Genomic DNA, 27,825 nt, shown 5'->3' on the forward strand with positions numbered 1-27,825 from the left:
AGAAAAGGCCTGGAAGGAGGAGAGATGACTGGAAACGATTCGTTTGACTGTTTTATGTGTGGATTAATTGTCTGAGTGTAGGACCTTGTGCATTTCAGGTAAAATAACAACTCAATGTTTTATATCCCAGGACAAATTAGCTAGCATGTGCAAGCTATCTAGCTAAATTGCCATAAGTGTTTAATGTTTTTCGACCAGTCCCCAAGTTAATGTAATTGGTTCAGAGTTTGTTTTGATATTTTAACCTGCGTGTTGTGATTGTGTTTGGTGTGGGGGGACAAAATAAATGTATGCACGAACGCAGCCGGTTTGGGTTCCATATGAACAGTTTTCCATGTATGTCAATGTGGTTTGTAAACCAACCCGGATGTAAATATAATTCTGGCCACATGTTGACTCAGTGTCGCCTCTCCACGCAGGACGTGGAGGGATGCTCGATCTCTCATCAGTAGCTCCCCACAATCAAAAACAGGACTAGGTGCATCACCTGTCACTGAGCTAACAAGCTAAAGTTAGCAACAGGAATGTTCGTTCAGCCTGTTAATAATTTCAGTCCGATTTGACTTATTTTACGAAGTCAGCATGGCATTAACATAGTTTCTTTCGGTTTTTGATCTTGACATTGTTGCTGGATAGATACTTTGATAGCTAAAATGCTGGCACTGCTAGTTAGGTAATGCTAACGACGCTAACCTCACTCTAGTTGCCGAGAGAGAGCAGCGTATTGGTAAGTCAACTTTGCTTTCAAAGTTTGCAATAATCTGTAAAGTTTTTTTTTACATGCAATCATACTAGCTAGTGTTAAAAAGCCTGTTGTCACATTCATTGGTTGTTTCTTTGGAGCTAGCTAACTAAGCTAACTAGGTGGATAATAAGGTGATGTACCGTTACAGTATGGGTGGGTATAATTTGTGGAACTTTCCAACAGGAATCTGTTCCAAAAACTTCGTAAATAACAAGGTTTCCAACAAACAACGCATACAAAGTTGTATTGCGGCCGAATAAGATACCGGGTAGGGAGTGGGCTATTTCATTAAGTGTTTAACTCACCACGTTGTCTGTCCTCACTCTGGTAGCCTATGGACAAACATTAAGAATAAACTACGTGGTGAGTTGATGCCTATTCGTTCGCAAGGTTAATTGATCGTGCTACATTGTATGCATTATTTGTTGGCAACGACGTTTTTGGAACATATCCCTGTTGGAACGTTCCACAAATTATACCCACCCTTACAGTATTACTGAATGTCTACAATAAGCCTTGTCACTGCTAGTAGACAAGTTGGTTGACATGGGGTGCAGTAGGCTACAGTACAACATTACTAAATGATAACAACGTAGCCTTGAAACCAGCCAGTAGTATGTTGATGGGGTAGGCTACTGTATACAGCAACAATAGCCTTCCAACTGTTTTCTTATTCGTTGGGTCCCTTGACAAAAGTATGTTATTTTTGACTTGGTAAAATAAGCAAATGATTGTGTGCACTCTCACTAGATAGAATTGTGTGGATTGGTAGCAGATTTTCAAAAGAAAATAGACATAATCAATTCTCAATCAGATGAGATACACAGCGAACCCATATTGAATATTGAATTATATTATTATTATTTATTGAATTTCATTCATAAATGTGGACACTAACTATTGTTAATATTCCAGTTTTCTAGGCCCTCCATTCCCAACCCTGAAGCCCCCTGTCCCCAGCAGGAAAGACCAGGAAAAAGTGTTGGCTTCAGGTAACTTCCTATTGAGGAAATGTAAGACAACTCAATGTCATATTTAGATTTAGAGTTACTGACATGAATAGAAGCATATACAAGCAATCTATCAAATGTATTTTATAAAGCCCCCTTTACATCAGTAGCTGTCACAAAGTGCTTATACAGATAGCCAGCCTAAAACCCCAAAGAGCAAGCAATGCAGATGTAGAAGCACGGGGGCTAGGAAAAACCCCATAGAAAGGCTCCTGCCTCTAGGAAGAAACTTAGAGAGGAGCCAGGCTCTGAGGGTGGCCAGTCCTCTTCTGGCTGTGCTTATGGAGATTATAAAAGAGTACAGCCCTTTAGGCCAGATTGTTCTTCAAGATGTTTAAATGTTCATAGATGACCAGCAGTGTCAAATAATAATAATTACAGTGGTTATAGAGGGTGCAATAGTTCCATTGTAGGCACGGCTGTTCCAGGACTGGAGTGGCACGCTGGAACTTCCAGAGGCTTGTAGACCTGAAGCAGTGTGATGTGGTCCAGGTAATTATCACACACACGTATACACACTCAATCACTCACTCTGTTTTGTTGTATAATTATTTTAACTTAAGAAAATTGTTCCTCTCTTTTAGATCTTACACCCTATTAGCTCAACCACAGTCCTCACAGCTGCAGTCGTCTGCACCCTGTACCTGCTACACCGACCACGACAGGTGATACAGGTAATTATCACATGCATGTATACACACATGCACGCTCTCCCTCACTTGGGGCTCTATTCAATCACGTCTGCTTTAGTTGACCTCCACATAGCAGTTGTTTTGGCGGTATCTGAGGTGAAACTGTGTTAGAGCATGTTAGAGTATGCTGTCCTTGTAAATAACAATTTGTTCTTAACTGGTTCCATATGTGTTATTTCACAGTTTTGATGTCTTCACTATTATTCTACAATGTAGAAAATAGTAAAAATAAAGAAAACCCTTGAATGAGTAGGTGTGTCCAAACTTTTGACTGGTACTTATTTATTTTGATCCAAAGCCATGAATGAGTGAGTCACTCAGCTTTATATAGGTGCCGGCTAAATGGCTGTACCATCAACTTGATAATATATAACGGTATTTTGGAGGTTATTTAGTTAAAAAAACAACAACAAAAGTGAGCAATTGTAATCTGAATAAAGGCCAAAATAATATTTGTAAAGGCCAAAACATTTATTTCTGTTTTTAGAGGGAGAGAAACGCTGGGCCAATTGTGCGCCGCCCTATGGGACTACTAATCACGGTCAGATATGGTGCATTATAATTATACTTAACTTAAAACCTAACTTAGAAATACATTTGACGAATAGAATTCTCCCCCTACCCTCCATCTAGGGAAGTCTATTGTCCAGCTACCTGCTAGAACAGCGGGAACGTTTCCCTAGTCATAGCCATTATTAGTGCAATGCCCCTTAGTGTTGCTCTGTGCTACCCAGTGTGGCGGGGTGGGGGTCCACTCCTCCCTTCCCCATGGGCTAGGTCTATCTTCTGTGCGCTGCTCTGTGGCCCATCCCGTGCCCCCTGCTCTCGTGCCTTGAACCTTGTGCTCTTTCAGTGGATACAGCTGGAGAACTGCAAGGCAATCAATCCCATTGTATGTTTTTTTTATTTTTATAATCGCTTTGTTTGAATAATTACAATACTTTGGAGATTATTTTGTTTTTCAAATAATGTAAAATGAGTGAGGAAAAAGGCCATTCTTGAACATGGGGTGAAACATTGTTACTAATTTGTAAATAAAGCCAGTTTGTTATTTTGAATGATTTATTTCTGTTTTTAGAGGGAGAGAAACCAAACACCTACAGTCATCTCATGGGTCTCCCAGTCGAGGCCCGCACGGGTATTGAACCAGCATCTGTAGCAACACAGCTTGTCTTAGACTGTTTGCGCCACCCAGGCGCTGAACAACGTGACCGATCGGGAGTGGGCTACAGTAATACAGTAAGAGCAAAATTATCCTAACAAAATAAAATAATAAAAACCTTAGTGTAACAACAGTTTTAGTAAGTAATACTGAAGTCGTGCACAATTATCAGTTTCTATTTAGGTTTATGTCGCCCATTCATTGTCAGTTAGAGACACAGTAGGACCCAAAAGCATAATCAGTGCTCTAACTCCCCCTTGTGGTGGTCTGGAGCAATGAAGTGGTGATGCAGGGTATCGTACTAAACCACACATTACCTCTAAGTAGCACAGCATAATCAAAACTTTTAGTGGAGCAACCACTGTATGCTCACTCACACCAACAGATGTACACACAGACATGTTGTTGAGCTGTATATTTACTGTCACTCCTTCAGATCTGCCATGCACTCCACCACTGCCTGACAGCCTCACCCAGAAGACACTGGACTGACAAAGCAGAGATGGGTGGCTGACAAGGTAAAACAATATGCACACACACACACATTCTACACAATGTAAATAATTTGGTGTTACTTGTTTTTTTTTTATGTTTACTCCGTTTTATTTTAGGATTGTAGATATCTACTCCTTCATATCCATTCTCAATATCTACATAATTACTCTATCTATCAAATAAAAGTGTGATTGATAATATTGTAAAATACTATGGCTTAATGTGTACAGTGAGGAAATTCTGTGTGCTTTTTTCTGAGTTGAAAAACATGCCTCCCTCACACACACACATTGGACACAATGTAAATACATTGTTTATTTTATGTATGTCCATTTTATTTGAGGATTGTGCGCATTAAAGTACCTTCACGGTTAAAGCAACAGTTTGGTTTATTGGATATTTCTCTGATTAAATAGGTACAGGGTTCCCAGGAGTTGCAGGAAAATGTTTATTGTCTTGCAAAAGTATTTATGTGCCAAGGCCATTCCCTGGCTACCCATCCACATCACTCAGGCCAAACAGATGTTTGTTCTACACAATGAATGTACACTACCGTTCAAAAGTTTAGGGTCACTTAGAAATGTCAGTTTTTGAAAGAAAAGCACATTTTATGTCCATTAAAATAACAAAATTGATCAGAAATACAGCGTAGACATTGTTAATGTTGTAAATGACTATTGTAGCTGGAAACAGCTGCATTTTAATGGAACCATCACTACTGTGTTCCAATGGCATGTTGTGTTAGCTAATCCAGGTTTATCATTTTAAAAGGCTAATTGATCATTAGAAAATCCTGTTGCAATTATGTTAGCACAGCTGAAAACTGATGTTCTGATTAAAGAAGCAATACAACTGGCCTTTAGACTAGTTGAATATATACAGTTGAAGTCGGAAGTTTACATACACTTAGGTTGGAGTCATTAAAACTCATTTTTCAACCACTCCACAAATCTGGGAGAATTGTCATCAACTGACACTAAGTAGCATAACGCAACGGACAAAAAATCTTACTAGAAAATATTCATATTCATGAAATCACAAGTGAAATATATTCAAACACAGCTTAGCCTTTTGTTAATCACCCTGTCATCTCAGATTTTGAAAATATGCTTTACAGCCAAAGCAAGACAAGCATTTGTGTAAGTTTATCAATAGCCTAGCATAGCATTATGGCTAGTTTGCTGCAGGCAATCTGGTCACGAAAATCAGAAAAGCAATCAAATTAAATCGTTTACCTTTGATGAGCTTCGGATGTTTTCACTCACAAGACTCCCAGTTAGATAGCAAATGTTCCTTTTTTCCAGAAAAATTATTTTTGTAGCTCCATTAGTTCTTCACTTTGGCTGAGAAAACGCCCGGATATTGCGGTCACGACAACGCCGAAAAATATTCCAAATTAGCTCCATAATATCGACAGAAACATGGCAAACGTTGTTTTTTCAAATATCTATTCAATAATATATCAACCGGAACAGAGCTTTTTTCAGTAAGACCGGGTGGAAAATGGCTACCTCTGTCTTTTGCGTGAGAAATACACAAAAGGCCATCAGGTGGACACTGACGAAATATTGTTGTACACGCTCATTTTTCAAAATAAAAGCCTGAAACTGTGATTGTGATACTAGACACATTAAGGAATCCATAGAAAAAGGAATCGCGTTGATATCCCATTCACTGCTCAATCGGGAAGGATAGGAAGGGACTCTTATTTAGAAACCGCTGTGTTCCTGTTTGGATTTTTCTCATTCTTTTGCCTGCAATATCAGTTCTGTTATACTCACAGACAATATCTTTACAGTTTTGGAAACGTTAGTGTTACAGTTTTGGAAACGTTACAGTTTTGGAAACGTTACAGTTTTGGAAACGAGTGTTTTCTATCCTAAGCTGTCAGTTATATGCATATTCTATTTTCTGGTCCTGAAAAATAGCCTGTTTACTTTGGGAACGTTATTTTTCCCAAAATAAAAAAATGACCCCTAGATTCAACAGGTTTTTAACAAACTATAGTTTTGGCAAGTCGGTTAGGTCATTACTTTGTGCATGACCCCCATTCATTTTTCCAACAATTGTTTACAGACAGATTATTTCACTTAATCACAATTCCAGTGGTTCAGAAGTTTACATACACTAAGTTGACCGTGCCTTTAAACAGCTTGTAAAATTCCAGAAAATGATGTAATGGCTTTAGAAGCTTCTGATAGGCTAATTGACATAATTTGAGTCAATTGGAGGTGTAACCTGTGGGTGTATTTTAAGGCCTACCTTCAAACTCAATGCCTCTGCTTGACATCATGGGAAAATCAAATGTAAATGTAAGACCTCTACAAGTCTGGTTTATCCTTGGGAGCAATTTCCAAACGCCTGGAGGTACCACGTTCATCTGTACAAGCAATCGTACGCAAGTATAAACACCATGGGACCATGCAGCCATCATACCGCTCAGGAAGGAGACGCGTTCTGTCTCCTAGAGATGAAAGTACTTTGGTGTTAAAAATGCAAGTCAATCCCAGAACAACAGCATGTGCGGCGCCCATGGGCCTCCCGGTCGCGGCCGGCTGCGACAGAGCCTGGGCTCGAACCCAGAGATAATTGTGCATATCTTAACACGGTATTAATGCTGTTGTGTTTGTGTGTCTTTTTTGTTGCTTTCCAAATCTTGTGCTATTACTCTCTTAGGAACCAGGAGGAGAAATTGGAGAAACTAAAAGCCTCTCCAGCTGACATGGAGCAAGCCAGCAGATTCAGCTGGAATGGCATTTTGTTGTATGATGAGAGATGGAAATAAATTTGTATGGTGTGATAATAGAACAGATCCCATAAGTTTCTGAGTTTGTAAACCAAACATTGTTATCATTGTTAGTTAATTTATAATTTTTATTTTTTTTGTTTATGTCTTGTTATCATTGTTTGTTCATTTATAAGTAATTTCCAAGTTTATGTAAGTTGAACATTAGGAAGCTATTGTTCCAGGCTGGGGCCTGTTAGATTCTGGTTTAAACTTGAACATTGTTATACTCAGAAGCGTAGTATACAACGGAGTAAAAGAGAGAGTGGTTTTTACATCAGAAGTTAATGGTATCTGTAGGAGACAGATGCCTGTGAAATTGGGAGATGGGTGGAGATCTTTGGTCAGGTCAGTTTCCCTTAACTAGCTAACGTTAGCTGGCTGGCTCGTTATGTGACGTGTGTGATGTTACACGTTGTTTACCTAGCTAGGTTCATTGTTTACCTAGCTAGCTACATGTCTTAAACTAAAGTGTACAACACCCATTGAATATGGCCGGTGTCAGTAAACATCTGCAAAAAAGCGTAATGAAATTGTTGCCAGCAGAGCTGGTTAGGCAGTGTTCATGTTATCCAGAGGTAAATAAATCATCAGTCAGAGCGTCAAATGTGCACGCCGAGAGCGAAACGAAATGGGTGGGGCTAAAGCTTAAGAGGTTGTGAACAATGCTGAATGGATGTAGACAAAGAAGTGCTCTGCACTAGATGCCAAAACATTCAAAGGTCATTTTATCAAACGTGAGTTTACAAGTTGATCAACTTTCAAAGCAGAATTATCCAATATAAAAAACACAACATTTGCTACATAAGACCGAATCCAGGTCGTGAGTCACAAATGACTCAAATTGAGTAACAATAAATAATTTTGGAGAAATAATATGAATTGGCATATTAGGCATAACACAATTTTACCTTCTAAGATACCAAAATCTAGTTTTCGTTATCCTAAAAAAAAATTCTGATTGTTTCAGTGCATGCATTCAACAAGGGCATGAGACGAAGGAATGTGGTGTATCAGTGGATAAAGTTTTGTGTATATGCTTTGGGGGTGCTCATGGGGCTGGAGATCGGAGGTGTCCGGTGAGAGAAAAGCAGGTTGATGTTGCCAGGGTCAGAGTAGTACAGAAAGTGTCATATGCTGAAGCAGTGAAGAGAGTGGTAGAGGAAGATGGGTACGGGGTGAGGGATCATGATAGGATAAGGAGGCAGAGACCAATAGAGTGGGAGAGGAATAAATATGTGCTTCAGTAAAGTGGGTTTCTTAGCATTCATAGTCATGGTTAACTGTATTACAAGGTTTTACTGCATGATATTTATTTTAAATAGTAAAATGGGGAGAGTTTAGTGAGGGCTAATAGTTGGCAGGGTCATTTTCCTTTTTCCCAATTTTGTATTAGCGGAAGTTCATGTCGGTAGGCTGTGACTGGCCCCACACTCCAATACTGTAGGTGGCAGTGCATGCGCCTTAAAGTTGGCTACGATCCGCCAACCCAATTCCAAAGAAGAAGGTGTGGTTTTACTACGAGAGCGCTGTTTTATGGTGTTACCGGCATTCTTCTATTACCGGTCAATATGGATAGGCGAAAGCGCTCCAGAGAAGATTTACCAACTGCGGACAGTAACCATTTCAATACCCCGGAGGAAAGAGTTTATGCCGGGCTGTCGCGGGACGGGGACTTAAGGCAGTGGAGTGTCGAGGACACTTGCGGATACCTGCGTCTGGAAGGGCTCGGGATATGGGAGGAGAAATTCAGAGGTTCGATTGTTGTGATCACTGTTTTGCATGTCTTCACTAACTAGCTACATACACATGATATTTGACTGACCAAGCCAATGTGGCTTGTAACTGTAAACTAAACTGCAGAGAAAGTGACTGGGTCAGCAGCAGAGGAATTGCTAACCCACTAGATCAGATGTTGTTGGCTAAAATGAAATTGTATTAGTCACATGCGCCGAAGACAACATGTGTAGTAGACCTTACAGTGAAATGCTGAATACAACAGGTGTAGTAGACCTTGCAGTGAAATGCTGAATACAACAGGTGTAGTAGACCTCACAGTGAAATGCTGAATACAACAGGTGTAGTAGACCTTACAGTGAAATGCTGAATACAACAGGTATAGTAGACCTTGCAGTGAAATGCTGAATACAACAGATGTAGTAGACCTCACAGTGAAATGCTGAATACAACAGGTGTAGTAGACCTCACAGTGAAATGCTGAATACAACAGGTGTAGTAGACCTTACAGTGAAATGCTGAATACAACAGGTGTAGTAGACCTTACAGTGAAATGATGAATACAACAGGTGTAGTAGACCTTACAGTGAAATGCTGAATACAACAGGTGTAGTAGACCTTACAGTGAAATGCTAAATACAACAGGTGTAGTAGACCTTACAGTGAAATGATGAATACAACAGGTGTAGTAGACCTTACAGTGAAATTCTGAATACAACAGGTGTAGTAGACCTTACAGTGAAATGCTGAATACAACAGGTGTAGTAGACCTTACAGTGAAATGCTTAATACAACAGGTGTAGTAGATCTTAGTGAAATGCTGAGTACAACAGGTGTAGTAGACCTTACAGTGAAATGCTGAATACAACAGGTGTAGTAGACCTTACAGTGAAATGCTGAATACAACAGGTGTAGTAGATCTTACAGTGAAATGCTGAATACAACAGGTGTAGTAGATCTTAGTGAAATTCTGAATACAACAGGTGTAGTTGATCTTACAGTGACATGCTGAATACAACAGGTGTAGTAGATCTTAGTGAAATGCTGAGTACAACAGGTGTAGTAGACCTTACAGTGAAATGCTGAATACAACAGGTGTAGTAGACCTTACAGTGAAATGCTGAATACAACAGGTGTAGTAGACCTTACAGTGAAATGCTGAAAACAACAGGTGTAGTAGATCTTACAGTGAAACCGACCGTGCATTTAAATCTCTTATTCTTATGCATATTTTTTAAGTAACAAGTAATTAAAGAGGAGCCTTAAAAAAATATCAATAAATACAGGGGGGTGCCGGTACAGAGTCAATGTGTGGGGGCACCGGTTAGTTGAGGTAGTATGTACATGTGGGTAGAGTTAATTAAAGTGACTATGCATAGATGACAACAGAGAGTGGCAGTGGTGTGGGGGGTCTGGGTAGCCATTTGACTAGATGTTCAGGAGTCTTATTGCTTGGGTGTAGAAGCTGTTTAGAAGCCTCTTGGACCTACACTTGGTGCTCCGGTACCTCTTGCTGTGTGGTAGCAGAGAGAACAGTCTATGACTAGGGTGGCTGGAGTCTTTGACCATTTTTAGGGCCTTCCTTTGACACCGCCTGGTATAGAGGTCCTGGATGGAAGGAAGCTTGGCCCCAGTGATGTACTGGGCTGTTCGCACTACCCTAAAGACTAATTTACATTGTCCTTTGAACTACAGTACCCTAGCTAGGCTAACTACAGTTGAAGTCGGAAATTTACATACACTTAGGTTGTAGTTTTGGCAAGTCGGTTAAGACATCTAGTTTTCTGCATGGCACAAGTAATTTTCCAACAATTGTTTACAGACAGATTATTTCACTTAATTCACTGTATCACAATTCCAGTGGGTCAGAAGTTTACTTACACTAAGTTGACTGTCCCTTTTAAACAGCTTGGAAAATTCCAGAAAACGATGTCATGGCTTTAGAAGTCTCTGATAGGCTAATTGACATCATTTGAGTCAATTGGAGGTGTGCCTGTAGATGTATTTCAAGGCCTACCTTCAAACTCGGTGCCTCTTTGCTGGACATCATCGGAAAATCAAAATAAATCAGCCAAGACCTCAGGAAAGAAATTGTAAACCTCCACAAGTCTGGTTCATTCTTGGGAGCAATTTCCAAACACCTGAAGGTACCACGTTCATCTGTCCAAACAATAGTATGGAAGTATAAACACCATGGGACCACGCAGCCATCATACCGCTCAGGAAGAAGACGCGTTCTGTCACCTAGAGATGAACCTACTTTGGTGCGAAAAGTGCAAATCAATCCCAGAACAACAGCAAAGGACCTTGTGAAGATGCTGGAGGAAATGACATAACCTGAAAGGCCGCTCAGCAAGGAAGAAGCCATTGCTCCTAAACCGCCATAAAAAAAGCCAGACTACAGTTTGCAACTGCACATGGGGACAAAGATTGTACTTTTTGGAGAAATGTCCTCTGTTCTGGTAAACAAAAATAGAACTGTTTGGTCATAATGACCAAGCCAAAGAACACCATCCCAACCGTGAAGCATGGGGGTGGCAGCATCATGTTGTGGGGGTGCTTTGCTGAAGGAGGGACTGGTGCACTTCACAAAATAGAACTAATCCATTGGGCTCCCGAGTGGTGCACGGGTCTAAGGCATTGCATCTCATTGCTAGAGGCGTCACTACCGACCCTGGTTCGATCCCAGGTTGTATCACAACCGGCCAAGATCGGGAGTTCCATAGGGTGGCGCACAATTGGCCCAGCATTGTCAGGGTTAGAGGAGGGTTAGGGGAAGGGTTGATACCTAGTCAGTTGTATAACTGAATGCATTCAACTGAAATGTGTCTTCAGCATTTAAGTGCCATAATCGACATCCACGTCATCCCAGTGGGATAACTGCCTTGCTTAGGGTTAGGCCGGCATTGTAAAATAAGAATTTCCCTAGTTAAATCAAGGTACATAAAAAAATAGACAAAGCCAATTCATGCTTGATCCAAAAATGTGGTCGTGTGACACAATTTCGGCGCCTCCAGAGGCCAAATCGAGCTCCGTGCCGCATTGCCATGGCGTTCCCAAATTGTATAACAACACGGAGGGCTCTGTATTGCTCCGCATTTACATGGTTGGTTGATGGTAGTTGGGGGCAGTACATCCTGTATCAACACAAACCCACTTCCTTGACAACAGCTCCGCGAAGTTGCTGCCAATGCAGACGTCAGAACTTAATAGTTACCGTTGTTCTTCCGTGCACCGTTCTTCACTCTGTCCGTCTGCACACACTTGAAACATGGACCAATCCTTTACAGTTCTTACACCTGCAGTGGTTTGGGGATGAAAGCTCGTACAGCGTATCTTACATAACCAAACTTCACATGTGAAGGTAGGACCGTTAGACTTTCCTCGTTCTCCATTCACCCAGTCAGACTCCAGGCACCAACCACACCAGAAATTCTCTTCAGGTATTAAATCTGAACATCCGGCGTCACCCCTGAGATGACTCCTTTGACGGGCTCTCTACTCCGAAGTTCAAAGCACAAAACTCTTCTTGTCCGAATTATTTTATTAAGGCCCACTGCAATGAATCAAAATAAGACCACTCCTTGTCACTCTGACAGTCTTGTCTTTTCCCAGCATACACTTCACAATTTTCAACACCTCAAGTGGGTTTCCCAAATACATCCTTACTCAACGAACGCATCCCAACAAGAAGCGATTCATTACCGTTCATAGACAATTTTTGACAATTTATTTTTTATTTCAGTTTTCGACTGTTGTCCATTCAGAACATTAATCTTCATCAGCTTCACTCAACGTGCTGCTTGATTCGAACTCGGCATTCACTTCCACCATTTTCTCCAACCATCAGACTACAACAGAATAGTCTACCTGTGCTAATTAACCGGAAGACACCACAAACGTGTTGTCACTAAAAAATACTGCCTGCTGCAACTGTGTTAAAACAGTGTACAGTAAGTGTGTATTTTTCAGTTGTGATATTATTTTGATGTGATATGAAAGTATAAGGATTTCTGTTTCTAGAACCGTATCGCAATTGAGAATCGATTTACGTTTAGATGGAGTATTTGGCTGTTTTGGTTTCCAGAGCCAATTCAACCTTTTAAACAGAACATATAAGGTCCTTGGACTATAAGCAGGGTGGGAAATTAACACTAGCCACCAGCTAAATGTTAGTACATTTTGGCATTGACAGGTAGAATGTCTAATATTTCCATCCACATTGGCAGGTGGTCACACAGCGAATTTGTGAGAATATTTTTTGATGTGTTTGTCAGCTCTGTAAGATAAGAGTTTCAACATTACAGTGGTGAAAATGGGGTGTGGTACAGCATAGGTTCAAACAATAGAGAGAAATATGGAGACCTTGCCCGCTGGAACACACTCTAATATCCACTACTATCTGTCGTGCTCTTTCATTTGACATCACTTTTAATCAATTTCAAAAAGTGTTTTATCATTACAAAACATGTGCATGCATTTTCTGTGATTTCTTTATGAATTTTCCACCCTGGTGGACCAAAAAGTACATTTCCCACCCGACCATAAGGAGTACCATTAGGCTCCTTTTATCCATTATCCACTAACCCTCTCCTTACTTTCTCTCTGGTATCTGTTAGTGCCCAGCATCAAGGTTGTTCCAGCCAAATAACTGATTCTATCTAATGAAGAGGAAGGTTGGTAGACTTGCACACAGGAAAGATGATCTGTCCTTTTTGTTTGGTTTTTCCCCACACAGAGCAACAGATAACAGGAGTGGGGTTACGATACCTTACAGAGACACATCTGGAGAATATGGGCATAGGGTATGTGTGGTGTGGTTTCGGTATGGGGTGTGGTCATTTCGGTGTACCAATCTTCAGTGGTATGTCAATCTAATGTGCACTTTCTAATTTTGGTGTATTTGTTGTGACAGATTTCTCTTAGTCAATTTCTTGAGAATTGTGATGTTCTGATTTTGGTGTGATGATTATGAACGGACTCTCTCTCCTCAGGCCTCTTGGCACACGGCTGCAGATTCTTCACTGCCTGAGGAAGCTGTGGCAGATTGCAGCAGAGACCAAGGTAACGCAATAGAGGTTTTAGAGGCCCTCTTGGCTGCAGAGACCAAGTGTTGCTCTTTTAAACTGAATTTTCTGAAATTCTACACATTTTACTATGGGGCAGAAATACAATTTGAAAGTTTAAAGCTAGTTTCCAGCTATTCTATGTATTTGTCATTGGGCTGAGAGAAAAGTTGCAGTTTCAAAGTTAATATCCTGCAATTCTACACATTTTGCCATGGGGCTGAGTTAACATTATGCCTTGTTCTTATGCTATCTGAGTGACTCAAACATTATAACAAAATCAATGGAGGCCCCATGACATCTTAGATTCTCCCTGATTTGTCTAGTTTTTATTTTGGTGATTGTTCGTTCTTAAATGTGATCTTATTAAAAAACAATATGGCTCCACTGTCTTTTCTACTTACTTTATATCTGGTTTTAGTCCTTTAGGTTTACACTGAAAACGTTTGACCTGGAAATTATTTAGCAAAAGGGGAAACATTGACTTTGATCTCACATTGAGAGGCTGATGGACAGGGAGAGGTATAGATAGAGAACAATGCATGGGAGAGAAAATCACCTCAACCACATTGTACCTTTTTAAAATTGTATTTATTTATTATTGTGAAAGAAGTAAAACACCCTGAGTAATAGCTGTTTTTTTTTCATGTTCTCTATTCCCTGTTTTATAATGTTTTTCAATTTTATTGCAAGAGTAATGACCCTACTCTAACCACGGCCACATAACTAGAGCTGCACCCTTTTCTATTCCAGAGAGGGAAAAATAGAGGAAGAGTAGTATCTACAATAAGATATATTATTGTCTCCTGTAGGTGTTTAATGACCCCATCCATGGCCATGTAGAGATGCATCCTCTGCTGGTCCGTATCATCGACACCCCTCAGTTCCAGAGGCTCCGCCACATTAAGCAGCTGGGAGGAACATACTTTGTCTTCCCTGGAGCCTCCCACAACCGCTTCGAACACTCCATAGGGTATGTAGGAGTGTGTGTAAGTATGCACTAGCATAGAGTACAAGTGTGGGTGCCTGAGCACTTCATAGTTTAAAAGTGTGTGGGCTTGACCTATATAGGGTGTGTACACCTTTTTAAATCCAAGATGTGGAGTGTACATGCGCAAATTGGTATTTAGTCTATGTGGTTTTAGAGGCCTTACCCTGCATTCAAAGTGTGTGTGGTGTCAGGAAAATAACCTCGCACTCAACGTCAGCAAAACAAAGGAGATGATCGTGGACTTCAGGAAACAGCAGAGGGAGCAACCCCATATCCACATCGACGGGACAATAGTGGAGAAGGTGGAAAGTTTTTTTAAAGTTCCTCGGCTTACACATCACGGACAAACTGAATTGGTCCACCCACTCAGACAGCGTGGTGAAGAAGGTGCAACAGCGCCTCTTCAACCTCAGGAGGCTGAAGAAATTTGGCTTATCTCCAAAAACACTCACAAACATTTACAGATGCACAATCGAGAACATCGTGTCGGGCTGTATCACCGCAACTGCTTCGCCCACAACCGTAAGGCTCTCCAGAGGGTAGTGAGGTCTGCACAACGCATCACCGGGGGCAAACTACCTGCCCTCCAGGACACCTACACCACCCGATGTCACAGGAAGGCCATAAAGATCATCAAGGACAACAACCACCCGAGCCACTGCCTGTTCACCCCGCTATCATCCAGAAGGCGAGGTCAGTACAGGTGCATCAAAGCTGGGACCGAGAGACTGAAAAACAGCTTCTATCTCAAGGCCATCAGACTGTTAACCAGCCACGTCTAACATTGAGTGGCTGCTGCCACTTTAAACAATGCCACTTTATATAATGTTTACATACCCTACATTACTCATCTCATATGTATATACTGTACTCTCTACCATCTACTGCATCCTGCCTATGCCGCACGGCCATCGCTCATCCATATATTTATATGTACATATTCTTATTAATTCCTTTACACTTGTGTTTAAAAGGGAGTAGTTGTGAAATTGTTAGATTACTTGTTAGATATTACTGAATGGTCAGAACTAGAAGCACAAGCATTTTGCTACACTCGCATTAACATCTGTTAACCATGTGTATGTGACAAATAAGATTTGATTTGATTTCAAAAGGCACAATAGAAACTGTCCTGGTTCTTTTTCAGCCCCTAGCCCCTTCCTTAAGCTCCCAGTTCCCAGTGGTTACCTAGCAGGTTTCCTGAGTTGTAAAATGGTTGTTTTGGTCGTGTGTTTCAGGGTGGGCTACCTGTCAGGTTTGCTGGTCCAGGAGTTGAATGAGAGACAACCAGAGCTCTTCATCTCTCGTAGAGACATATTGTGTGTCCAGATTGCCGGTCTCTGTCACGACTTGGGTGAGTCTCACACACACACCACACACATATATACACACTTTTTTTTCAATCTTACTTTCTCATAAATGTGATATCTCTCACTCTCCAGGTCATGGTCCTTTCTCCCATATGTTTGATGGGATGTTCATCCCCAAAGTGCGTCCAGAATCTAAGTGGAATGTAAGACCTTTCTTTCCTCTCTCGTTTCCTCCTTTTTTGCTCTGTCTACATGTCTGTGCTGTTGTTTGTGTCAATATCTTCCTGTGTGTGCTCAAACCTGTGCAGGTCACCTGTATTTGTGTGTACGCTCACGTTGTGTGTGTTACAGCACGAGGAGGCGTCCCTGGCCATGTTTGACCACCTGGTGTGTGAGAACGCCTTGGAGCCGGCGATGAAGGAGCATGGCCTGGTCCTTCCTGTTGACCTGGTCTTCATCAAGGAGCAGATTGCTGGACCACAGAACACTGTCCCCCTCAGCCAGGGAGTAAGTCAGCCAGCCAGTGAGCCGGTTAGTCAGTCAATCAACCAATTTAAGAATCATGGAGGTGTGGGTTCGTTTCCCACTTCTGACACCAATGGTAACGGAGACCGCCCTAGTGGTGGAAGTTTCGGTGAAGAAGCCCAAACATGACAATAACAAAACAGAAAATATAAATTGGGGGTAAACTGAATAAATCAACACCTGAAAGCCACTCTGACCCTTGTTGCCTCCTCACTGAAACCTTCACCGCTAGGGCGGTAAACAATCATCAATCAACATTAATCAGTCAACAAACATCAATCAATATTACTTCATGAATATGATTTATTTATGCTTTCTAGCATTTCATTGTCTACGGGTTGAATTTAAACTAATTTGAACTAATTTGGAGTTTCATGCTCGGATGTCTGTCTGTAGTCTGAGTCTGTTCTTTTTCCCTCCACAGTGGCCATATAAGGGCCGACCAGAGGAGAAGTCCTTCCTCTATGAGATTGTGGCCAACAAAAGGAACGGCATCGATGTAGACAAGTGGGACTACTTCGCCAGGTGAGTCCCCCAGTTGGAGTTTATCCCTTTTAGAAACTATGATCAATTACTGGAGTAAGCTATATTAGAGATCTAACAATACATAGGAACATTGGAGTATATTAGGAAAATAGTATGGGTAACTTTTCTTAAATAATCTTCAGGGCCTAAAATGAACACCAGCCAAATGCGGGTAGATTTTGGCATTGGCAGGTAAGATGTTTATTTCACCAGCCACGTTGGTGGGTGGTCAGGGCTCCACAGTGAGAGCATTTCACTTGCATTTGTGAATAAAAAGTATGATCACATTTATAGCAAAATAAATGCTGCTGTTTTGTAGCCAAAGCCGAACTACGAATCCTATATAGCCTATTCCACCTTGCGCTTCAACACTGTCTGGCTATAATGTGCGCATTTGAATAGCTGAGTGAAATATATATTTTCAGAAGCGCTGCTCACAGGCATAAAACTATAAAAGTTGGTCTAATTTACTTGAAACTAAAGTCTACTGAAGTGAGACTTTGTCCTTGTGTTTCTTATCTATTTACATTGTTTTGTTCACAAGCTAGGTTGTTTCTCTATGTTTGACTTTCAACTGCTAGGGAAGAGAAGACAGATCTTCTTCTAGTCAGACTCAATCTCATAGGCACTAACATAACTCGAGTCATGCTACCACGGTAACCTCCCGCCCATAAAGGGGCAGGTGAATTTTTTTGTCTCATCTGTGATATTTTGGTTAAAAGATTCAGGTCACAAAAAAAATGAAATTAACTTGTTGACGCACCCCATCCCGGTAGCGGGATAATTGTCATCAGCAACGCTGAATAGCATAGCACAGTCGAATAATATTACAAAAAAATATTCTTGAAATCACAAGTGCAATATTGCAAAACACAGCTTAGCCTTTTGTTAATCCACCTGTCGTCTCAGATTTTGAAATTATGCTTTACAGCGAAAGCAATCCAAGCGTTTGTGTAAGTTTATCAATCGCATGACAAAACATTAAGTACACTTAGTATCAGGTAACTTGGTCACGAAAATCAGAAAAGCAATCAAATTAATCGTTTACCTTTGATCTTCGGATGTTTTCACTCACGAGACTCCCAGTCACACAACAAATGTTCCTTTTGTTCCATAAAGATTATTTTTATATACCTCCGTTTGTTTGTCGCGTTATGTTCAGAAATCCATAACGCAGACGAAAATTCCAAATAATATCCATAATGTCCACAGAAACATGTCAAACGTTTTTTATAATCATTCCTCATGTTGTTTTTAAAATATATATTCGATAATATATCAACCGGGAGTGTAGGTTTTTCAAAAGGACCGGGAGAAACAATGGCCTCTTTACTCTGTTACGCAAAACTCATTCTGAGAGCCCCCACCTATCCACTTACGCAATGTGATCTCTCTCGCAAATTTTTCAAAATAAAAGCCTGAAACTATGTCTAAAGACTGTGGACACCTTAGGGAAGCCATAGAAAAAGGAATCTGGTTGATATCCCTTTAAATGGAGGATAGGCATGTATAGGAACAGAGAGGTTTCAAAATAACAGGCACTTCCTGATTGGATTTTCCTCAGGTTTTCGCCTGCAATATCAGTTCTGTTATACTCACAGACAATATTTAGACAGTTTTGGAAACTTTAGAGTGTTTTCTATCCTAATAATTATATGCATATATATGCATATTATATGCATATTCTAGTTTCTGGGGCTGAGAAATAGGCCGTTTCAAATGGGTACGTTTTTGCCAAAAACAAAAATACTGCCCCCTACACGCAAACGGTTAAACAATATACCACATTGCTTCTTTCTAGTATTGCATTTCTTTTTTTTCAGAAACATTACAAAGCATGCTCATCTGTTTTGTTGGTGTAATTGGTGTAATTTTAGTTGGTGTAATTTTAGCGGAAAAAAATATTTTTGCTGGTAAAAACGTTTTTTTGTCAAATGCGCCAAATAGACTTTTTATAGTGAAATGCTTACTTACAAGCCCTTAACCAACAATGCTTTTAAGAAGTTAAGAAAAAAATTACATGAAGTCTTAGGTAAAAAATAGATAAGTAGAAAATAAAAGTAACAAATAAACAGCAGCAGTAAAATAACAAGCAAGGCTTTTTACAGGGGGTGCCGGTACAGAATCAATGTGTGGGGGCACCGGTTAGTCGAAGTAATTGAGGTATTATGTACATGTAGGTAGAGGTAAAGTGACTATGCATAGATTATAAATGGAGAGTAGCAGTGTAAAAGCGGGGTCTGGGTAGCCCCTTGATTAGCTGTTCAGGAGTCTAATGGCTTGGGGGGTAGAAGCTGTTAAGAAGCCTTTTGGACCTAGATTTGGCGCTCCGGTACCGCTTGCCGTGCAGTAGCAGAGAGAACAGTCTATGACTTGGGTGGCTGGAGTCTTTGACCATTTTTAGGGCCTTCCTTTGGCACCGCCTGATATAGAGGTCCTGCATGGCAGGAAGCTTGGCCCCAGTGATGTACTGAACTGTACGCACTACCCTCTGTAGCACCTTGCGGTCGGAGGCCGAGCAGTTGCCATATCAGGCAGTGATGCAACCAGTCAGGATGCTCTCGATGGTGCAGCTGTAGAACCTTTTGAGAATCTGGGGACCCATGCCAAATCTTCTCAGTCTCCTGCCTGCTTCACAACTGTCTTAGTGTGTGTAGACCATGATAGTTTGTTGGTGATGTTGACACCAAGGAACTTGAAGCTCTCAACCTGTTCCACTACAGCCCCGTCGATGAGAATGGGGGAGTACCTGGTCCTCCTTTTCCTGTAGTCCACACTCATCTCCTTTGTCTTGATCACGTTGAGGAAAAGGTGGTTGTCCTGGCACCACACGGCCAGGTCTCTGACCTCCTCCCTATAGGCGGTCTCATCGTTGTCGGTGATCAGGCCTACCACTGGTGTCATCGGCAAACTTAATGATGGTGTTGGAGTCATGCTTGGCCACGCAGTCATGAGTGAGCAGGGAGTACAGGAGGGGACTGAGCACGCACCCCTGAGGGGCCCCCGTGTTGAGGATCAGCGTGGCGGATGTGTTGGTCCGTACCCTTACCAACTGACGGGGCGACCCGTCAGGAAGTCCAAGATCCAGTTGCAGAGGGAGGTGTTTAGTCTCAGGGTCCTTAGCTTAGTGATGAACTTCGAGGGCACTATGGTGTTGAACGCTGAGCTGTAGTCAATGAATAGCATTCTCACATACACTACCCTTCAAAAGTTTTGGGTCACTTAAAACCTATTCTTTGTCCTTCAAAATAACATCAAATTGATCAGTGTAGACATTGTTAATGTTGTAAATGACTATTGTAGCTTGAAACAGCGGATTTTTTATGGAGTATCTACATAGGCATACAGAGGCCCATTATCAGCAACAATCACTCCAGTGTTACAATAGCACGTTGTGTTAGCTAATCCAAGTTTATAATTTGAAAAGGCTAATTGATCATTAGAAAACCCTTTTGCAATTATATTAGCACAGCTGAAAACTGTTGTTCTGATTTGAAGAAGCAATAAAACTGATCTTCTTTAGACTAGTTGAGTATCTGGAGCATCAGCATTTGTGGGTTTAATTACAGGTTCAAAATGGCCAGAAACAAAGACCTTTTTTCTGAAACTCATCAGTCTATTCTTGTTCTGAGAAATGAAGGCTATTCCATGCAAGAAATTGCCAAGAAACTGAAGATCTCATACAAAGCTGTGTACTACACCCTTCACAGAACAGCGCAAACTGGCTCTATCCAGAATAGATAGAGGAGTGGGAGGCCCCGGTGCACAACTGAGCAAGAGGACAAGTACATTAGTCTCTTGTTTGAGAAACCGATGACTCACAAGTCCTCAACTGGCAGCTTCATTAAATATTACCTGCAAAACACCAGTCTCAACATCAACAGTGACGAGGCGACTCTGGGACGCTGGCCTTCTAGGCAGAGTTGCAAAGAAAAAGCCATATGCACATTGCAAAGAAAAAGCCAATGCACATTGCCTGTGAGCATCAGAGGTGAACCAGTTGCTTACACAGCTCGAGCAAGACATTCATCAGCATTTCTCTGACTACTTCCCTCCATTGAGTCAAATAAACTTCTGATTCCAGGAGGACCATGAGCTGTTGCTATTGATAAGGTGTCTGATTCATCATCTTCACCTCGAATTGTCAGAGGTTGCTTGTTGTGAGCGCTGAGGGAACTTTATGCACTTGGCCAGATGATTCAGCATCTTTGTTGCATTCTTCACATATTATTTGGCACAGTATTTGTAAATGTACACAGCTTGTCCTTCTACATGACCTGCAGTGAAATGTCTCCACACATCAGATAGTGCCTGTGGCATTTTCCTGTAAAGATTAGAAAAAAATGAGTAAAGGAAACAACAAATACAATTCCATATACAGATAAATAGTTAAGTAGTTAGATTAAACAACGAATCTGTCAGGTAAATGTTTTAAAATTAAACCTGTATGAAAACAGGTGAATTAACACTCCTCAGTTAACAGGCTCAAGCAAGCTAAAACCCACATAGTAGCAAAAACTAACTAGCAGAAATTGTTAATAAGTTAGAAATGATTTAAACACACTTTGCTGTAGGTTACTGTTTACTAGTTAACAAAAAATTATTTATGTCTTAAAATATATTCACCCCACCCAGTATTGTCATCAAAACTTACCAGAAAGCTTGTAGTCCTTGGCTCAGACAGTGTAGTAATGTGGGCTCAATAGCATCTCATTAGTGTGCAAGATCTTGAGAATCAGCTGTACATGTGATGGAAGAATGCACTGTGCATGCAGAGGGTTGCAATTCCATTGAATTGGGGATAGTTTAACAAAAATATGCCACAAGACCTAGAATTGCCTAATGTGTATCCCATACAAAAGGTTCACTGTTATAAGAACTTTTTTATTAAAAAAAATTCCCAAATTCCCGGGCTTAACTTCCAATGGAAAATTTCCGGGAAAGTTTCCGACCCTTGCAACCCTAGTCTCTACACCATTTCACATTTTGCTACATAAGACCGAATCCTGGTGGTGAGTCACATATATGTTCTTCTTCACTTCATCTAACCTGACCTCTGCCCAAATTGCTCACTCTTCTCTAACTCACGGCTGTCATGATCACTTGTACCAGACTGTGTCTCTTCTCCTCCCATAGGATCTCTGATGGCTAACAATAATATATCCTGACAGAATGTAAACCTTATACGTTCCCCTCTCTCCCTCAGTGACATGAATAATAAGTATATTTCATATCTAAAAGTCAGATTTCATCGAAATCTGCCATAAATCCCCCTTGTGACAGGAAATGGACGCTTGTTGTGTGCAACAGGGAGTAGCATTTGAATGGAAGCTTCACACAATGGGTTAAAAATTAAATGTGTTAAAATCTTGCTGGAAGTGACAGGACTGGTGTAGGGACGTGTCAAAATGCAGAATTTTAGCACTTAAGCAAGCCTTTATTCATATAAAATCTGATTAATTGAATTCTCCATATGTATTAAAGGGCACTCATTTATTTTATTTATTTATTTTATTTCACCTTTATTTAACCAGGTAGGCAAGTTGAGAACAAGTTCTCATTTACAATTGCGACCTGGCCAAGATAAAGCAAAGCAGTTCGACACATACAACGACACAGAGTTACACATGGAGTAAAACAAACATAGTCAATAATACAGTATAAACAAGTCTATATACGATGTGAGCAAATGAGGTGAGATAAGGGAGGTAAAGGCAAAAAAAGGCCATGGTGGCAAAGTAAATACAATATAGCAAGTAAACCACTGGAATGGTAGATTTGCAATGGAAGAATGTGAAAAGTAGAAATAAAAATAATGGGGTGCAAACAAGCAAAATAAATAAATAAAATACAGTAGGGAAAGAGGTAGTTGTTTGGGCTAAATTATAGGTGGGCTATGTACAGGTGCAGTAATCTGTGAGCTGCTCTGACAGTTGGTGCTTAAAGCTAGTGAGGGAGATAAGTGTTTCCAGTTTCAGAGATTTTTGTAGTTCGTTCCAGTCATTGGCAGCAGAGAACTGGAAGGAGAGGCGGCCAAAGAAATAATTGGTTTTGGGGGTGACTAGAGAGAGAAACCTGCTGGAGCGTGTGCTACAGTTGGGAGATGCTATGGTGACCAGCGAGCTGAGATAAGGGGGGACTTTACCTAGCAGGGTCTTGTAGATGACATGGAGCCAGTGGCAACGAGTATGAAGCGAGGGCCAGCCAATGAGAGCGTACAGGTCGCAATGGTGGGTAGTATATGGGGCTTTGGTGACAAAACGGATTGCACTGTGATAGACTGCATCCAATTTGTTGAGTAGGGTATTGGAGGCTATTTTGTAAATGACATCGCCAAAGTCGAGGATTGGTAGGATGGTCAGTTTTACAAGGGTATGTTTGGCAGCATGAGTGAAGGATGCTTTGTTGCGAAATAGGAAGCCAATTCTAGATTTAACTTTGGATTGGAGATGTTTGATATGGGTCTGGAAGGAGAGTTTACAGTCTAACCAGACACCTAAGTATTTGTAATTGCCCACGTATTCTAAGTCAGAGCCGTCCAGAGTAGTGATGTTGGACAGGCGGATAGGTGCAGGTAGAGATCGGTTGAAGAGCATGCATTTAGTTTTACTTGTATTTAAGAGCAATTGGAGGCCACGGAAGGAGAGTTGTATGGCATTGAAGCTTGCCTGGAGGGTTGTTAACACAGTGTCCAAAGAAGGGCCAGAAGTATACAGAATGGTGTCGTCTGCGTAGAGGTGGATCAGAGACTCACCAGCAGCAAGAGCGACCTCATTGATGTATACAGAGAAGAGAATCGGTCCAAGAATTGAACCCTGTGGCACCCCAATAGAGACTGCCAGAGGTCCGGACAACAGACCCTCCGATTTGACACACTAAACTCTATCAGAGAAGTAGTTGGTGAACCAGGCGAGGCAATCATTTGAGAAACCAAGGCTGTCGAGTCTGCCGATGAGGATGTGGTGATTGACAGAGTCGAAAGCCTTGGCCAGATCAATGAATACGGCTGCACAGTAATGTTTCCTATCGATGGCGGTTAAGATATTGTTTAGGACCTTGAGCGTGGCTGAGGTGCACCCATGACCAGCTCTGAAACCAGATTGCATAGCAGAGAAGGTATGGTGAGATTAGAAATGGTCGGTAATCTGTTTGTTGACTTGGCTTTCGAAGACCTTAGAAAGGCATGGTAGGATAGATATAGGTCTGTAGCAGTTTGGGTCAATAGTGTCCCCCCCTTTGAAGAGGGGGATGACCACAGCTGCTTTCCAATCTTTGGGAATCTCAGATGACACGAAAGAGAGGTTGAACAGGCTAGTAATAGGGGTGGCAACAATTTCGGCAGATAATTTTAGGAAAGAAAGGCTCCAGATTGTCTAGCCCGGCTGATTTGTAGGGGTCCAGATTTTGCAGCTCTTTCTGAACATCAGCTGAACGGATTTGGGAGAAGGAGAAATGGGGAAGGCTTGGGCGAGTTGCTGTGGGGGGTACAGTGCTGTTGACCGGGGTAGGAGTAGCCAGGTGGAAAGCATGGCCAGCCGTAGAAAAATGCTTATTGAAATTCTCAATTATGGTGGATTTATCAGTGGTGACAGTGTTTCCTATCTTCAGTGCAGTGGGCAGCTGGGAGGAGGTGTTCTTATTCTCCATGGACTTTACAGTGTCCCAGAACTTTTTTGAGTTAGTGTTGCAGGAAGCAAATTTCTGCTTGATAAAGCTAGCCTTGGCTTTTCTAACTGCCTGTGTATAATGGTTTCTAGCTTCCCTGAACAGCTGCATATCACGGGGCCTGTTCGATGCTAATGCAGAACGCCATAGGATGTTTTTGTGTTGGTTAAGGGCAGTAAGGTCTGGGGGGCTATATCTGTTCCTGGTTCTAAACTTCTTGAATGGGACATGTTTATTTAAGATGGTTAGGAAGGCATTTGAAAAAAATATCCAGGCATCCTCTACTGACGGGATGAGATCAATATCCTTCCAGGATACCCCGGCCAGGTTGATTAGAAAGGCCTGCTCGCTGAAGTGTTTCAGGGAGTGTTTTACAGTGATGAGTGGAGGTCGTTTGACCGCTGACCCATTACGGATGCAGGCAATGAGGCAATGAGGCAGTGATCGCTGAGATCTTGGTTGAAGACAGCAGAGGTGTATTTAGAGGGCAAGTTGGTTAGGATGATATCTATGAGGGTGCCCGTGTTTAAGGCTTTGGGGCGGTACCTGGTAGGTTCATTGATAATTTGTGTGAGATTGAGGGCATCAAGTTTAGATTGTAGGATGGCTGGGGTGTTAAGCATGTTATTTAATATATATTTAATATAACAGGCTTTATAATTCCAATATTGACGCACAGTTTCTGCTTAAAATAATACAAGACACTCATTTTGTGGAACTACCACTTCATTGTAGAGCAAAGGAAATGCATAAACATTTAACATTTTGTTTTGTGAGATCCTTTTTTTTTTTTACTTAAATGACAACAGGAACATTGAAAATTATTTTTATTTTATTAATAAAAAATAAAAACATTTTAACATAATGGATACATCAAAAACAGTATGACAGGTAAAGGAAAACCCAGACAAAACCAACAGAGACTCCCTCACTTTCTCACCCCACAGGGACTGCTTCCACCTGGGTATCCAAAATAACTTTGACTATCGTCGCTTTCTCAAGTTTGCCCGTGTGTGTGAGGTGGACGGGAAGAAGCACATCTGCACCCGAGACAAGGTAAATGCTTCCGCTTGGCCCTCAGTTACACCTCCTATTCATTCCCTTCATTTATGTTTTCATTCAACTTTTGGTAAAGTAGTTAGGTAGCCTAGTTTAGTGATGATATCCATGTGTGTTGTCCACATACAGGAAGTGGGTAATCTGTATGACATGTTCCACACACGCAACTGCCTGCATAGAAGGGCCTACCAGCACAAGGTGGGCAACATCATAGAGACAATGTAAGTACTCTCACCTCAACAGGTGTTTAATACTGGTAACTGCCAAGATAGAGGAAACACCAACATAGTATCTTTATAGCGTGTTGGGCCACTACGAGCCAGAACAGCTTCAATGCACCTTGGCATAGTTTCTAAGTGTCTGGAAGTCAATTGGAGGGATGCGACACCATTCTTCCACAATAAATTCTATCATTTGTTGTTTTGTTGATTGTGGTAGAATCTCCCATAAGTGTTCAATTGGGTTGAGATCTGGTGACTGAGACTGCCATGGCATATGGTTTACATCGTGTTCATGCTCATCAAACCATTCAGTGACCACTCATGCCCTGTGTGTGGGGGCATTTGTATTTATTATGGATCCAAGGCGGCGGCTACTCTTCCTGGGGTCCGGCAAAATGAAGGCAGTTATACAATTTCAAAAAGATTACAATACATTCGTTACAGAATTCACAACACACAAAGTGTGCCCTTAGGACTTTACCCCACTACCACATATATATACAACGAAAACATCCATGTGTATGTGTGTGTACATTATCATGCCTGTGTATGCATGTGTATGTGCCTATGTTTGTGTTACTTCAGTCCTCGCTGTTCCATAAGGTGTGTTTTTATCTGCTTTTTAAATCTAATTTTACTGCTTGCATCAGTCACCTGATGTGGAATAGAGTTCCATGTAGTCACGGCTCTATGTAGTACTGTGTGCCTCTCATAGTCTGTTCTGAACTTGGGGACTATGAAGGGACCTCTGGTGGCATGTCTTGTGGGGTATGCATGGGTGTCTGAGCTGTGTGCTAGTATTTTAAACAGACAGCTTGGTACCTTCAGCTTGTCAACACCTCTTACAAAAACAAGTAATGAGGAAGTCAATCTCTCTTCTATGAGAGATTGACATGCATGTAATTAATTTTAGCTCTCTGTGTACATCTAAGGGCCAGCCGTGCTGCCCTGTTCTGAGCCAACTGCAATTTTCTCAAGTCCCTCTTTGTGGCACCTGATCACACGACTGAACAGTAGTCCAGGTGCGACAAAACCAGGGGATACCTAGTCAGTTGTACAACTGAATGCATTCAACTGAAATGTGTCTTCCACATTTAACTCAACCCCCCGTGAATCGGTGAGGTGCGGGGGGCTGTTTTTTCAATCTTTATTAACAGCATGCCACTGGCTTTACTCCAAGCCTAATCCTAACCCTTTAACGACATGCCACTGGCTTTGAGTAAAACCAGTGTGTTTGTTAGTGGTGTAGAGAGGAGTCATTAGTAAAGATTGAAAAAACAGCTAAGATATATTTTGAGTACAGCAGCGTTTGGGTTTCGTCCTGCTTTGTTCTATGGTGCTTAAATAAATGCAGTAGTTCTTAACCTGTGACTGCCTCCTGCCTACTCCTCTCTACACCAGTAACAAACACACTAGTTTTACTCAAAGCCAGTGGCATGTCGTTAGTAAAGATTAAAAAATGTAAGGGGCCTAGACAGCTGCCTTGTGGAATTCCTGATTCTACCTGGATTATATTTGAGAGGTTTCCATTAAAGAACACCCTATATAATTGTATCATCAATTTCTATCAGCCAATCATCAGTCATTTGTGTAAGTGCTGTGCTTGTTGAGTGTCCTTCTCTAAGCATGCCGAAAGTCTGTTGTCAATTTGTTTACTGTGAAATAGCATTGTATGTTGTCAAACACAATTTTTCCAGAAGTTTACTAAGGTTTGGTAACCGGCTGATTGGTGGGCTATTTGAGCCAGTAAAGGGAGCTTTACTATACTTGGGTAGTGGAATGACTTTAGCTTCCCTATAGGCCTGACGGCACACACTTTCTAGTAGGCTTAAATTGA

General features: G+C 41.3%; 1 protein-coding gene across 4 annotated transcripts in view; it reads left to right on the top strand.

Annotated features, from left to right (window-relative positions):
* The first annotated feature begins 399 nt into the window (after positions 1 to 399).
* Positions 400 to 27,825, top strand: part of samhd1a (SAM domain and HD domain 1a) — a 33,948-nt gene continuing 6,522 nt past the window's right edge. The window contains exons 1-17 of one of the 4 annotated variants that reach the window (XM_090226066.1): positions 400 to 727; positions 1,661 to 1,737; positions 2,137 to 2,247; positions 2,340 to 2,429; positions 2,935 to 2,988; positions 3,526 to 3,686; positions 4,046 to 4,127; positions 6,781 to 8,644; positions 13,365 to 13,431; positions 13,621 to 13,690; positions 14,505 to 14,665; positions 15,922 to 16,037; positions 16,126 to 16,196; positions 16,345 to 16,524; positions 16,943 to 17,043; positions 25,656 to 25,764; positions 25,897 to 25,988. In XM_090226066.1, the coding sequence (XP_090082192.1) occupies positions 8,347 to 8,644; positions 13,365 to 13,431; positions 13,621 to 13,690; positions 14,505 to 14,665; positions 15,922 to 16,037; positions 16,126 to 16,196; positions 16,345 to 16,524; positions 16,943 to 17,043; positions 25,656 to 25,764; positions 25,897 to 25,988 (1,265 nt within the window). In that variant the 5' untranslated portion in view covers positions 400 to 727; positions 1,661 to 1,737; positions 2,137 to 2,247; ... (3 more) ...; positions 4,046 to 4,127; positions 6,781 to 8,346. Of the gene's footprint in view, positions 728 to 1,660; positions 1,738 to 2,136; positions 2,248 to 2,339; positions 2,430 to 2,934; positions 2,989 to 3,525; positions 3,687 to 4,045; positions 4,128 to 6,780; positions 8,645 to 13,364; positions 13,432 to 13,620; positions 13,691 to 14,504; positions 15,377 to 15,921; positions 16,038 to 16,125; positions 16,197 to 16,344; positions 16,525 to 16,942; positions 17,044 to 25,655; positions 25,765 to 25,896; positions 25,989 to 27,825 lie in introns of those variants that run through there. The other 3 variants (XM_090226067.1, XM_090226069.1, XM_090226068.1) reach the window with 3 other exon arrangements.

Source organism: Oncorhynchus mykiss, chromosome 28, assembly GCF_057628025.1.
Source record: "Oncorhynchus mykiss isolate SJ-2025 chromosome 28, ASM5762802v1, whole genome shotgun sequence".
Taxonomy (NCBI): Eukaryota; Metazoa; Chordata; class Actinopteri; order Salmoniformes; family Salmonidae; genus Oncorhynchus; species Oncorhynchus mykiss.